The sequence below is a fragment of the Phyllopteryx taeniolatus genome, chromosome 8 (genome assembly GCF_024500385.1).
Source record: "Phyllopteryx taeniolatus isolate TA_2022b chromosome 8, UOR_Ptae_1.2, whole genome shotgun sequence".
NCBI lineage: Eukaryota > Metazoa > Chordata > Actinopteri > Syngnathiformes > Syngnathidae > Phyllopteryx > Phyllopteryx taeniolatus.
This window is the reverse complement of record NC_084509.1, coordinates 1365142-1380000: the sequence shown is the minus strand read 5'-3', so window position 1 is coordinate 1380000 and position 14859 is coordinate 1365142. Positions and strand designations below refer to the sequence as shown.

Below are 14859 nucleotides of genomic sequence, written 5' to 3'. Positions count from 1 at the left end.
TTATGGTAAAGAACACAACAAACAGTCATGCAAAGCCAGTTGCCAAAATATTGTATACATCTATGATGGTCAATAAAATAGCAAAATGGCTAACCCCTTGCAAAAGGGAAACGCATCCCTCAGTCACAATATATTTCCAACTTTCATATCAGTTATTTCTTGTTTTAGCCACACAGTTTCCACAGCGTTTAATGATCCAGTCTTTATCTGGTTTCCCTTTCTAAGATGTCTCCAGAGACTGTACAGCAGGTTATTTATGCTGCTCATAAATAGTGCCTCAGAAGATTTATTGTTAATAGTAACAAGAGTGCCGTGGAGTGATGTGTGGTTATGGCCAATTAAGCTGGATGTAGATTTATGTCCAAGAAAGCCATTTCTCTCTCTATCTGTCCTATCTCCTTGCACACACACATCTCTAGTGGTATTTTGGAAACACCCACACTGCTTTGACATTTATTTTTATTAGACCCACTGCACCAATCTGTCGCTGCAAGATGTACTTGGTGGAAAAATAGATGATAATGTGCATATATTAAGATCTAATACAAGGGAATCATGCCTGGAAAAGGAGTTCATTGTCAGGTGTTAATCTAACAATATATGTCATGTTATGTTAAATTGTGGTTGTAATTTAACTGCACTTCATGGTACTAAGAGGTGTTTCTAATATTTTGGTTATCTTATGTAACTACTGTACATGAAAGGGGCCAGAGTATTAGAAACACTTCTCACTATGATTGATCTCAATGTATTTTACTCTGTTTAAAAAAATAAATCTAAATACCTTTATATTAATACAGAATAATAGTGATATCCCACTTATAGACACATCTTTATGCCTGCACACCTTTCTTGTATCACATAGCAGGTTTTCTTTTCCTTGTGCTTCACCACACCACATATATTTTACCAGCTTTACATATGCCCTTTGGGTGTGTCTGTGTTTTCCAGGCTTTTTAGAACAGATATAAATACTCAAAGTATACCTGAGATGACTCCGTATTTCTTTTTATCCTCTCGTGACCATATAAGTCCGTACAATGAAGATCACGGATGTTTTAAATGTATTATACTCATAAAAAGTGGAATTTTTACTATGTATTTTTTTTAATGGAAGGGGCAGACATAAAAGCACTACAATGCTCCCTCTTACTGTCCTTTGTGTGTGTGTGTTTTACACGGCAGAACCAAAGCCAGACAGATACACCTTAACTATACAGAGAACTAGGTTGTACTAAATTGTGGAGCAGTAGTGTTAAACTGTTTTTCACCATTTCAGATTTCCTGATTTTATTATTTTTTTTCCCCAGGTGTGGCTAAAATGGCGCAGTGGAACACACTATGGAGTCCAGCATGAGCGCTTTCGTTCACATCAGCGGTTTTGCAACAATTGAAAAGTGCAGTTAGCAAGCTAGCTATGCCTACACCCCAAAAAAATGCATCTTCTCCTTTGGATATTCCGCTGGCGTGGTGTAGAGTGCCTCGTTATCGGCTGTGAGTATACACTTGTCTGGCGTGGCCGCGTTAGAGCGCCTGATTGTCGCGGCGCTGAACAGACCCCTGACGACCGAGTGGCATCTATTCAAGCCACCAGAGGCTTTTTTACGCAGCCATTATTTTCAGAGCTGAAAGACAAAGAAGAAGACAAACCATCCATTTGTAGGAGTGGTCTTTGATTGACAGTTGAGTGGGGCGTGGTTTCAGCGTACATGCCCACAACGTTCAAGAGCGGAGAGAAACGCTTGATTTTTCATGTACTTGGCATTTTTTTTTAAATCATTCAAATTTGGCACCATTGTTAACAACATTCTTTTCTGTGGTGTGTCAAATTTACTTGACTTTTTTTTCAGCCTGGATCTTGCTGAGAGAGTGGTTAAGCAGGGGACCTTGTCCAGGCTCAAAGCAATTCTAGACCAACCCCCCCCGCACACTGCCTTCTCACAGCAGAGGATCTCCTTCAGTGACAGATTGCTATCTCAGAGACACTCCACTGTCAGATTCGGGAACTCTTTTGTAGCATGTGCCGTAAGAATGCACAATGCCACAGCTGGCAGGGGTGGAGGGTTGTGATGAAATGATGGTGTTTTTAGAGTTGTTGTTTTCAGTGCCTTACTCACCTACTCGGGCTCAAGTACTGAGGGAGTCACAATCCTTCCATACATAATATTGTTATTAAAATCTGATGTCATCCCATCCCAGCCAGACGTTCCTATTGAATAAGACTACAATGGCCCAGAGGTGCCCTTCTTCTCTAATTCCATGATAGCGCAGTTACTGACCCATTGCCCTGTCTGCGCTCAGCGATAAATGGCCCACTGCCAGCTCAAGCCAGCTAGCAGGCTTATCTTCTCTGGAACATTATTTATTCCATTGTAGTGTTTGCTTTATTAAAAGCTCATGTTATTACTGATGGAAAGCTGCTTGATTGCAAAGAGCAAACGACCAGATAAGAAAAGTGTGTGGGTGTGACAGAAAGAAAGAGAGAGAGAGAGGCGTATGTATATGAGGTGTGTTGAGTTCATGCCGCTCCCAAAAGTCAAATGAATTACTACCTTCAGGAAATTACAGCGAGTTCAGCGCGTTATGTGTGTATGTGCGCATGATGCATCACGTTTCGTTCCAGCTCCCCTGCTCTCGCTTGTCCCTTTGGGGCTCGTAATCAGCAGACATGCTCTGCCAGTTGAGGTCAAGGTCGTGGTTGTGATTGGTGCCAAACACGAGCATCATCCTGTTCTCTGATGGGAGGCAACAAGCGTGCACAATGACTTCCAGCTTTTTCGTTAGCTGCCCGTAGAGCCGTATTAGTGCTTGCACACCCATGTTGAACACATCGCAAGCACAAACTGCAATTTACTCGCTACAGTTAGATATTGGTCAGTTGCTGTCGGAATTTATTTCAATATTTATGGAACTGTTTGTGCATATACTGTACTGAATGTCCCTCAAAGCTCTTACCAAGTAAAATATCAAAGCAAATGACAGAGCAGTGTAGTATATTTTAATAGTAACACAATCAGAGTTCCTTTGGGAAGTACAAATGGTTGGAGAGCTGTATTCACACCAACTGTCTTTTCTTTGTAATTCTACATCAAAGAACATCCTTTAACCAGTTATATGTTTATTGGGGTGTCCTGCGTCTGGGGTTTACACCAGGGGTCCTGGTCTTCAAAGAGGACTGTTTGGCATTATCGCAACAAAGGACCCCAAGGGGAAAGATTGACCAGACTGAGAGACGACAGCAGACGAGTAGTGGTATTTCACACACCCAAAGAGACACCATCTGGCGGGTGCGATTCCAAATATGGTCACGAGGAGCAGCATCCTTCCGGATACAACCAGGGAGGGGGCTAATTCCACGCCCAGAAAATTAGAACCTTGATAAACTGAGATCCCGGGGTTTTGGGGGGCTTTTTCGTCGTTCTGGCAATACCGCAGCTGCTATGACACTAAGGCCTGTTCAATAAATCGAATTAGCCCAAACGCCAAGTGTCTCGAAGTCTTCATTCGCCCCATGCCAGACGGAAGTCGGAGACCTCCCGGGAGACCAACGACTCGGAAGCACCGGCGATCGAAAATTAACCACAGCAGCCACAGTAAAATAATATAAAGGTATTTAGCAAAAAATAAATAAAACAAATCCCTATCCCATGACCCTTGTGAGCAGTCTGGCCAGTTGTCATGATGACGGATGTGCATATGCACTCGGGAGCTGGAATGATTTCAGCCCTTGCACTTTAAGGATTTCTCCGCCATGTCAAAGAGTTTGATGTCAACCCTGGATATGCGCTAGTTTCTCTGCTCAGGGATCCCTTATTTATTATCTCACGGCTGCAATACTGCTTTTTTTTGTTCAGGCTTTCTGTGATATTTAGTTAAAATAATTTGGGTATTTTTACAGTTATGTATGGTACCAAAGTACTACTTGTACCCCTCCCCTCACAACAATGAATGCAGCATACCATCAAATAATGGTCTCTGCTCTAGATACCGTGCCTCAATTTGTTGCAGGGCATATTCTTTATTTGAACACTCGAAGAGATAATTGTGTATCTATAAATTTCGCAGAGTATGTGTGTGTCATAAATGTGACAAAGTACAGTATGTCACTGCACACGTCACTTCAGAACGTGGGGAGGTTAAAAGTATATTATTATTAATAGTAAATATTTGTAATATAAGATAACTTTTATTTGCATCGTTTCAGCAGCAATTGTGATTATATGCCACATGTCCATTGCCATCTTGGCGGCATGTTGGATAATCTTCACAAGCGCTGGTGCGCCTATGGGAGGCTAAAAAGTTCTCCAAACGATACACTAAGTAGCCAAAAGTTCAAGAGGTCCGTTCAAGACAGCTCATGGTGAGATTCTCTGCCGTAAGTTATCTTTTAGTATGTGGCACAAAACTGGCATGCTTTTATGTTGAAGGCCTGACTTTACCGGGAACAGGATGTTTTGTGCCGATATTTCCCAATTATAGCTGAGCGAACTCAAAGGCTCGACAACGACTCAATGTTCCTAAACAAGAACAAAAGTTTGTGTCGGTGGCGGACGTTGTTAACCCGGGCCACGACCGATCCGGTATGGAATTCGTTGGATGAAAGCTCATATTTGTTGGGAAAAGTTTTAAGCCGGATGCCCTTCCTGACGCAACCCTCTGCATTTATCCGGGCTTGGGACCGGCCTACAGTTTGCACTGGCTTGTGCCCCCCATAAATATGCACGCAAACATTTACGTAAGAGGTTCCGGGGGTCACTTTCTAAAAAAACAACAACAAATAAAATAAAAAATATTAATATATGGGAGTCCACACACACCTGCCACTATTTCATTTTTTAACTGCCCAGAAACCAATAACATATGCATTGGGCCCTACAGAAACATTATTTTCTTTATTCCCTTAAATAACTTAATAAAGAAGCTGTTTTCTGACCAGTGATTGTGTGTGTGTTTGTGTGTGTGTGCGAGCGAGGAGCGAGACATAGAGAGAGATGAAGATTACAGCATGGCACCTATCTCCAAAAAGCATGTTTTACAGTGATTTAAGACCATAAAATAGGGCTAATGTTGCCAGATGCACTGCCAAAACCACAAAAGAAAAGGGGAACTTACCGCAAGGTGTTTCCTCAAGTTGAAGTAGGTTGAAATATCCAAGTTTGGGCAGTCACAATTTAAGAGCTGCATGACAAAGCTGTTGTTTTTCAGTGTCTGTAAAGTAAACACTTGCGCTGCTGTTTTTTTTCTTCCCCCAAATGAGTCATTTTGATTGGCCTGCGAAGGCTTTGTGTGCAGTCATGTGACTGCCTTGTGCAGTCTGATTGGTGATTTGGAGTCAAATGAAGTCTAAAAATAGATCACAAACGCAGTAATGGAAAAATAAAAGTAGCGAGTGGCATGTCGATCATTGTAACGGAGCAAATGTATTGAGTTTTCTTCACATAAATACTCAAGTAAAAAGTATGGTGAATTCAAAGTACTCTGAAAAGTACAATTTCCCCAAAATGCTACTTGAGTAAATGTAACTGAGTAAACCCACCCCTGCATCTTAAGAGATTGGAGAATTTATAACATGGCTGATATCAAATGATTAGTCTAAGACTGTCACTATCACATCTTTTTTTAGATATTTTATAGATATTTTAGTGGCGTACTCGAGTAATCGCTGCCACCACCAAAAAAAATATCTTTTTTTTTTCTTTTTTTATAATAAACATGCATTTTATTATCATTTATGAAGGCTGGACATCAATCCTTAAACTTCATATGTTGGTACTGAGTGTATATTATAATCAGAATTTGAGACAACAAAATGGAGCCTTTGCTAAACGGTTAGCATTTACGATTAGCATTAGCACGCTAGCGATTACCATTTTAGCTTAAAAAACACTACCATTCAGCGAACTCATGCATCATGTATTATGTATATTTCACATTTAATCGTGTCTTCAAAATCACTTACAGTCACACCTCTGTCGGTTTTGGCAATTTTTCTCACTCGCCCAACAGAATGTCCGTCCGCATCTAAATGCTGCAAACATGGACAGAGGCCAAATGGTTCCAGGTTGCGCATATATGCTTTTATTAATATTTTTTGATTGCATAGAGTTAGAATTGTTTGCGTTTGCCAATTTGTGTTGTCGACTTAGCCGTGGTAGCCGATTTTTTTTATAAAATTTTATTTTTCACAGCCCTATTAGTCAAGCCTCCCGATGTGGACCTCCAACATGGCGGACAAACATATACCGATGACATGATCGAAAACTGTCCATTTTCTAACTTGACGCACATCTGCAGGTGTGTGTGTCGTGTTGTCGTTGATTGTCGGCGGTTCGTAATCGTGTGCAGCGTCCATCTGCCTCCCCTTGTCGGCAGACTCCATCACCCACCACCCCCCGCCGCCACCACCACCACCGCTTCGTCGCCACATCGTTGGGGGCATTCCGAGTGACGGCCGGTGGGGACGAGTCGACGCATGAGCAGCTTAAGTGGAACATGTGCCACCCATGAGAGGACGCCGCTGTCGCAGAGGACTATAGAAGGAAGAAGAAGAGGAGGACAAGGGACGAACACGAAGGGGCAAGCAAGCATCTTTGATTTATTTTGGGGACACGGAAGGTTCTTCCCTGAACGTGCGGAAGGGAAAAGATAAGCTGTGACATGTAATTATTTCCCGAAAAGGAACGTGTGTCGGAATTACCCGGCTTGAGTCAACATGTGATGGATTTTGTTGATGTTTCACTCATTTTGGACGCCTGCTATTTAAAATAGAGCCTTCCACCATTTCTATATATATCGAAAATTTGTTGCTCGGGTGACTCCGTTGTCTTGTTGGAATCCCTCGAGAGTTTTGAGGGGAGTAAAAGGTTTTTCTTCTTTTTTTTTTTTTTTTAGAAAGTGACCCTCCGAACCTCTTACGTAAATGTTTGCGTGCAGTTCGTGCTTTGGTTGTCGGTTGCATCCCCCCTCCCCCCCTTCTACCCTCTCAGACACTAATACTGTGCACACATAGACTCACCTGAGCATACACACTATGCATACATAATTGCACAGACTGACACACATAATCCCCCCCCCCCCCCCCCCCACCGTCGCCCCCCTCACCAATTGATGAATCCGCGTTATATAGGTGGACGTGGCACGGACCCGGCTGTAGCATCCTACGCCTCCTCTTTCTCCTCACCACCAGAGCCGCCTCACTCGCTTCACCGTCCTCTTCCTCGTCACTATGTCCTCGTCGTCGCGCAAGATCTCCTCGGAGTCTTTCAGCAGCTCGGTGGGCTCCGATTGCGGGCTAGAAAGCCCCGGCGGGGACGGCGGACTGGAGGCGGCTGAGGAGCTCCGAGGATGCCCCTTCTCATCCTTCCACAGACCGCTCCTCTGGAACGGCCGCAGCCCCGCCGAGAGGCTCGCGTGCCCGGCGGGTGAGGAGCAGCCAGGAGCCGGCGGGTCACACAAGAGGGTGACCAGGAGGAGAAGGGTGAACCTGGACTCGCTTGGGGAGAGCCTGAGGCGGCTGACGTCACCCACGGTAAGGCCTTCATTATACCTAACGACGACCCCTTTGCTTGTCATCTATTTATATTGTATGAAGTGTTGACTTTTACTTTGGGTGTACAATATCGCTGAAGCTCAAGACAGCACTTAAAAACTGAAATGGTCTCACTGGGGGAATCCTCGTCCATCTGTCACAAATACAGTGCGTTTCTAACAGTATATGGTACCCAGGTGGTGCCAACAGGCACCAGGGACCACATGAGTAGCCTGCTACAATGTTGTAAAAATTGCTCACCAGGAATGGGACATTGTGATTTTGAATTTTGTAGAAGTGAAAATGTAAACACGTGCAAAGATGTATAGAAATAAAGTGTTGCATGTTGACATCTATCTGTTGTCTGTACCTTGTTAAATCATTGTTGATAATGATTTTGTATTTAGATAAATTAATATACTTACTTGTTAATACACTAATAACAAAGTTAAAGCTAGTATGAGCAAACGTATTTCAGAAGTGTGTATCAAATTAGTAGCCCTATGCATTAATCAGCAAACAAGAAAATAGCTCTCAGTTTCAAAAAGGTTGGTGACCCCTAGAGTGTGTTTCCACTTATGTGTATGTCACATATGTCCCCCCCCCCCCCCCCCCCCCCCCCTGGGAGCAATAAAGAAATTGATAAAGAATGATGTTTTTCACAAAAACAAACCACAAAAGTACATATTTGATTATTAAAAAAAAATAAAAAATCTTCATAATTTATGCATCTGTCTAGTACTGAGCATGTAGTAATAAAATGTAATAATAGCTAATGTGCTAAACGGATACTTACGAGCTGTTCACACTCTTTTTACTTTGTAATAATGTGTAGCAAGGTGCTTCCAACATGCTTCCACAAAGTTGGCATTGTAATCAAAGCACAGCATTTTTTAAAAAAATGAACATTATTCATAGTTTGCTGGCTAATTTAGCCACCTGATTTTGACCGAAAGTGGCCAAGACAGGTCATAACAATTGCAAACGCTACAATAAATGCAAACGCCAAAACACATTAAAACCACAACATAGTGACATTAAGGTAAAATGCAAGTGAGTCCCTCCAACTGGGTTACCGGGGACTCATATTGCAGACCAAGTGACGAAGTCGGGAAGTTGCAAAAGTTTTAATGAACGAAGTTTGACTATTGATGAGTTGACAATCCTAAAGTGCTTATTTTCCCAACTAGCTCAGAAATAGCTTACTTTCACTTACTTTTTCAACATCAATAATTAAAACTGAGTCACTTTTGTTGTCAACTTTATTAATCAGTCATTCATTCATAAGTCATTACAAGTATAGATATCTTTTAGGGTTTTGAAATGTGTTTCTTTTGCTTTTGGTGATATGGGTAGAGTTAAGTATGAAGCTCTAATCCCAATTTTAATTTCATTGGGATCTTTCTTAATAGATGTTTCCTAATTTACAATAAAGGGAAGTCCATTGGTCCGTCAATAATGAGTCACTGATAACCTGGACGAATGATACAGTCGGAGGGGAGTCCAGCACTCGTTTCTGTTGTACCTTAATGTCGCTGTGTTGTGGTTTTAGTGTGTTGTGGTGTTTGCAATTGTTGTCTCGGCCACCATATTGACCTGATCGGGCTTGGTTTTGTGAATAATATAGGCCTCCTTGCCAAAAAACACTATGTTCATAATGCAGGGTAGTTGTCACTTGGGTCATTAAAATAAAGTGTCAGTGATCAGTTTTCCTCACCAGCGCGTTGTATTTCGTTGCTCATTCCCAATACAAAGTGACTAGAAGCGGAATGTTCTAAAATAGAAGTACTTGTTTTGAAGGATAGTTCTGCATGGAATGAAGACACTGTTATTATGCTGTTACAAAACTAGTTTTCATTGTTTGTTTGGCTATATACTGTACATCAAAGGGCATATGTGAGAACATTATGTTCAAAGTGTAAAATCATCAAACAGGATTTATAGGGGTTTGCATCACACAGCAACAGAGGTGGGTTGAGTAGCCAAATATTATACATAAGACTACTGTTACCATAGAATAATATGAGTCAAGCAAAGGTAAGAAAAAGAAAGTAGTCCGTTAAATAATTACTGATATAAGCAAGTACTCAGTGAAAAATTATTCAACTGCTGAGTAACTGGTGAGTAACCTCTCATTGATTTATTATTTTAAATAGCACATGACAATACAAACAAATAGAAAACAGGAAAGTGCAAATTCTAACATTGACCAACAGTATCACTTTAAAACAATACTCAATTTTTAAATAAACTAAACTAAGGCAAATTCAGCCAAAATACATGTTCTTTAATCTTTTTGTTTACACAATTGGAAAAAAAATCATATAATCATGATCTGATTATACAATATTTTACTTTGACAGCTGGATTCACCCACATTTATCAGCAATGCTGACATCTTGTTTCATGACTCCCAAACCATTTTGAGTTCTGCCAACTTCCGCCTTTATCTTCAGTGCTGTGCATAAATTTGGGATTGCTTTTCCTCCTTCCCCTTTTGAATGAACACAACTCTTTCTACAGCGTGGAACAGAGAAATCAAGTGAGTCCGATTGGGTCGGGTGAACTGCAATTCACATTCACGTTTTGTGGTTGACCTGCTGGTTTTATTCCACAGAGCGTTACATTTTACAAAGGCAAGAATGAGACAGCCTGGTGTATGTTTCTTAAGTTCCAAGTGGAGTTCTTAGAAGTTGGAACACTTACACTTTTAGTTGTTCGTTTTCATAGACGATCCATCCATCTTACCGCTTATCTTCACTCTGGTTACAGGTGAGCTGGAGCCTATCCGTAAGGTAGATTTTGACCTTGTATTAATTAATTATTTTGAAACCTTTGTTTCTGTATGGCGCCACGGAGATTTTGTGTGGTCACTTACGTTGGATTGGCGTTACAGCAGTCATGTGACAGAAGTCTCTCTGACAAACTAAAATAGCTTGTGCAAGCAATAATAAATACCCGTAGATAAAAATACAAGTAGCGGGTGGAATGTACTTCAATGTAACAGAATAAAAGTAACGGTTCTTCTAAACAAAAATACTCAAGTACAATTGAAAAGTATATTGGATTAAAGCTACTCTGACAAGTATTATTTATTTGTAAAAAAAACAGTCATTTAAGTAAATGTTAGAGTTAATGTAGCGTCTCAAATGCAAGACGAAAAAGACCAACTAGAATAGCTTGAAAGTTTTTTTGGGCATTTCCAACCTAAAATTATCTTGCAAATCTGATAAAAGGACATCAAAGATTATAAAGTAAAATTAAAGAAAAAATGATGGAAGTAGGCTTTTAATGTGTGCAGACGTGTGACATTATTGTCCATTGAGGACAAATTTGAAATCTGATTGGTTATAGAAACAGTCCCATTGCTAATAGGTACATCGGCCAGCACTACTGATACCGAAAGTCCTGGTTCGAGTAGATTGACATGGCAACACATAGAGGCTGAAATCTGATTGGATGCAATATGAATTGAAGAGACTAATAGATTGGGAATTGGGAATAATAGAATTTCCTGGAACAAATATTAGAATGTAGTTTGCAGAGGTGGGTAGAGTAGCCAAATATTGTACTCAAGTAAGAGAACTGTTACTTTAGAATAATATGACTGAAGTAAAAGTAAAAAGTAGGCATCCAAATAATTACTCGAGTAACAGTAAGAAAGTATTCAGTGAAAGAAATTACTCAAGTACGGAGTAACTATTAAGTAACTTCTGATTTATTTTTTAAATCAGAGCATGAACATCAAATGACATAAAAAGAACAAAATGAAATATGAATGAATCAGATATTGCTGAACAATATCACTTAATCTAATACATAAATACAATCTTTGTAAAATAACAAATTAAGGCAAATTCAGCTCCAAGAAATGGTATTATACTATATTGTTTGTTAAATTAAACTTGTTAAACAGCACAATACTGTAGGCTAACCAGGGAGAAAACAGGAACAAGGCTACAGTGGATATAAAAGTATACACACCCCTGTTCAAATACCAGGATTTTGTGTTGTTGCAAATTTTTGACCAAGATGAATCATTTTAAAACTTTTTCCGCCAATAATCTATTTATCTTTTTGAAAGGGGACATCAAAATATACAACTGAAATAAACTTGAATGAGATTGAATTGGACTTGACAGGTCACCACTGCAAAAGAGATGTTCTGTTTTAACTGGTATTTTACCTGGTTAAATAAAGTTAAAATCATATAAATACATCTGGTTGCACTCCCTCGTATAACTGGCATGTGGCTGTGTTCAGAAGTAACAGATCACATTCAAACTCGTGTTCAATGGGAGCCCACACACACCTGCCACGATTTCAATTTTTCAGTGGAAAAAAACAACACATGCATAGGGCTTTACAAAAACATTATTTGCTTTATCCACTAAAATGGCTGAATGAAGAAGCTGCTTGCTGACCAGACCTATTGATAGTGTGTGTGTCTGTGTGTTTGTGTGTTGTGTGTTTGTGTGTGTGTGAGTGAGAAGAGAGAAAACAAGATAAATGTTTTACAGTTTCTTATGACCATAAAATAGGGCTAACGGCCATATGCACAGCCAAACCAACAGCAAAAACATCTGCAACTTAGCGCAAGGTGTTTTCTCAAGTTAGAAGTGGGGTGAAATGTCCACATCTGTTGTAAAGCTGTTGTTTTTCGTCGTCTATAATGTAAACACGAGTCGCCCGCGGCTGTCACAACTCACTTTGATTGGCCCGCGAAGCCCAATCCTATATTTTGCGTGGACATGTGACTTTCTTGTGTCGTTTAATTGGTGAACTTGAGCCAAACATCACTGTGGTAATCACAGTGGACTGGAACAACGGCGGCGGGTGTGGAAATTGAAAATGAAAGCACGCAAGGCGATACAAGGCTAAAAATAAACTAGCTTTTGGATTCAAACATACTGTGCATGATGGCGACGCAGAGTAAATGTCTTTTGCGGAGCCGATCACTGACATCATTGATCGGATCGGCAAATTATGACATTAAAGCCGATCAGCCGATCAGCATAAAATGCTACATATCAGCCGATACCGATACCTCTGGCCATCGTTGTGGGTTTTTGCCATTGCATGGTTTTTTGTGATTGCATCGCAGATGATAAATCATCTGGAATACTTAATTAATACGTAATACAAAAGATTACGAGAGATTTTCAAGAATTGTTGAAATGTCACACACAAGAGGAATGTGACATTCAAATGTTGCATACTCTCAAGGCCACTGACATACTTAACCAGGTAGACTGTAGCCGAATGTGAATGTTAAAACATGAGAATGTTAAAAACTCTTTGTCCTTATTCTGCTTTGTTTTATTAACCTCTCAAAGGGGTCTCATATTATTGTTATTATTATTTTATTATTATTATAAAAATTAAAAAGAAGCTCTGCATATCAGTTTCACTTTACATTTAAAAGTTTAAAAGTAAATGAGACAATAATGAAAGATGTTGACTGAGAACAAACTACGAACCTCATCATTCATCAATGTATTTTTCATTCCCTACATCCAACTGTATATGGTAGCACGTGATAAAGTAATTTCTTACTTCATTGTCAATTATACGGTTTTAAAAATAATGTATAATTTACTGAGAATAATTTAATTATTGTATTATATTTAGTTCAACAACATCATCCTTTTGTTGCTAGGAATCCTCTCTATTTAGAAGTTAAAATCAGAGTCATGCACCACTCGTACTGTTGTAAATTAGTAACATGGTCACTTTTCTGCAGTTAGGAAAATGTGGTACAAATTCCCATTACTCGATAGCTAAATACAAGTACAACACTGAGGGTGAACACCCATGGCCTGTATGTAGCGGTAATGTTCTGTGCATTCCGTTGATCAGAATTTGTAGACTTAAGTACTCACAAGTATTATCTTTTAATTCTCGAAAATTTTCAGGTGTAGAGTAGAATAGTGCTGTGAAAACAAAGTAATGATATGCATGCTGAACCAGCAGTTGGTGCTCACGTGGGGGAAATAATTACTTGATCCCCAGTTGAATTTGTAAGTTTGTAAAACAAGTTAATACTCGATGGCAAGTACAGCAATGAGACGTTTCTTGTAGTTTTTCTTGGTTTTCTATTAAGTTGAAGTCTGGAGGCTGACTAGGCCACACAACGACCTGAATATGGTTCTTCTTGAGCCGCTCCTTTGTTGCCCTTACAGTATATGGTGGGCCATTGTCATACTGGAAGACCCACCCATAACCCATCTTCAATTTTCTGGCTGAGGAAGGAGGTTTTCATCCAAAATTTTACAGTGCATTGCAGCGTTCACTGGCCCCTCAATGCGATGTAGTCGCCCTGTACCCTTTGCAGAAAAAAACCCCCAAAACATGTCTCCACATCCATTCTTGACTTTGGGTAATAGAAGAATTTCTTTTAATCCTCTAAACACAGCGAGTCAAGTCGATGCCAAATAGCACGACTTAGTTTTCATCTGACCATTAGCACTTTCTCCCAAGCGTTCTCTGAGTCATTTAGATGTTCACTGGCAAACTTAAGGTGGGCCTGTTCATTTGTCTTCTTGAACAGGGGGACCTTGCGTGCTCTGCCAGATTTCAGTCCATTATGGCGCACAGTGTTACCAATTGTTTTCTTGATGAATGAGGCCTCAGTTGCCTTCAGATCATAAGTTCCTGCCTCTCTTTATTGAAGTGGCAACATAAATGCAAACAATTCTGCAGTGCTGTGCTCCACGATTGTTGTTTTGGTTGTGACTTATACTCGTGTGTGACCATAGTGAAAACGTATTTACAGATAATGATGTCATTTCCAATGAACTCAGATTTTTAAATGTTTGCATTTTTGGCCTCCAAAATGCTGTTGTCAAGTTAACTAACAGCCAAAAATAATGTTTTTATCGTTTTTCCGTTAATAACTTTGCAGTCTTCAAAATGTAAATAGTGCTTTCTGCTCTAAAGGTCCATGTTATGCAATGTACTGTCCTCAAAATTACTCATTTATTTGCAATGTTTACAAACTAGTTACATAAATCTACTGTAAATAGTACAAGCAGTCAATATTAAAGTGGCTATCGATTAAAAGGTTGTACATTTTGCAAATTTATGTGATTTACAGTAAGAAAACATTTCCATCCATCCGTGCATCCATTTTCTATACCGCTTGTCCACATTAGGGTCACGAGTGTGACCAAAGTAACTGGGCGAGAGGCGGGGATACAAACTAAACCGGTCGGCAGCCAATTACAATACTGCAGATATTTCAATGCAAGTGTATTGTTTTTCTGTATTAAATTGCAATATTGTCTTGAAAATATTATATTTAGCTAGGAAAAAGCCCTATTTTGTTTAAC

General features: G+C 39.9%; 1 protein-coding gene and 1 long non-coding RNA gene across 5 annotated transcripts in view; both read left to right on the top strand.

Annotated features, from left to right (window-relative positions):
• Positions 1–2410, top strand: part of LOC133482350 (uncharacterized) — a 5058-nt gene extending 2648 nt beyond the window's left edge. Inside the window, exon 2 of the long non-coding RNA XR_009789764.1 lies at positions 1311–2410. This is a non-coding gene — a long non-coding RNA (uncharacterized LOC133482350). The remainder of the gene's footprint in view (positions 1–1310) is intronic.
• Positions 2411–6190: 3780 nt separating this feature from the next.
• gucy1a2 (guanylate cyclase 1, soluble, alpha 2) overlaps positions 6191–14859 on the top strand; it is a 34857-nt gene continuing 26188 nt past the window's right edge. For 2 of the 4 annotated variants that reach the window (XM_061782402.1, XM_061782403.1), the window contains exon 1: positions 6191–7528. In XM_061782402.1, coding sequence (XP_061638386.1) covers positions 7226–7528 — 303 coding nt within the window. In that variant the 5' untranslated portion in view covers positions 6191–7225. The remainder of the gene's footprint in view (positions 7529–14859) is intronic. The other 2 variants (XM_061782401.1, XM_061782400.1) reach the window with 2 other exon arrangements.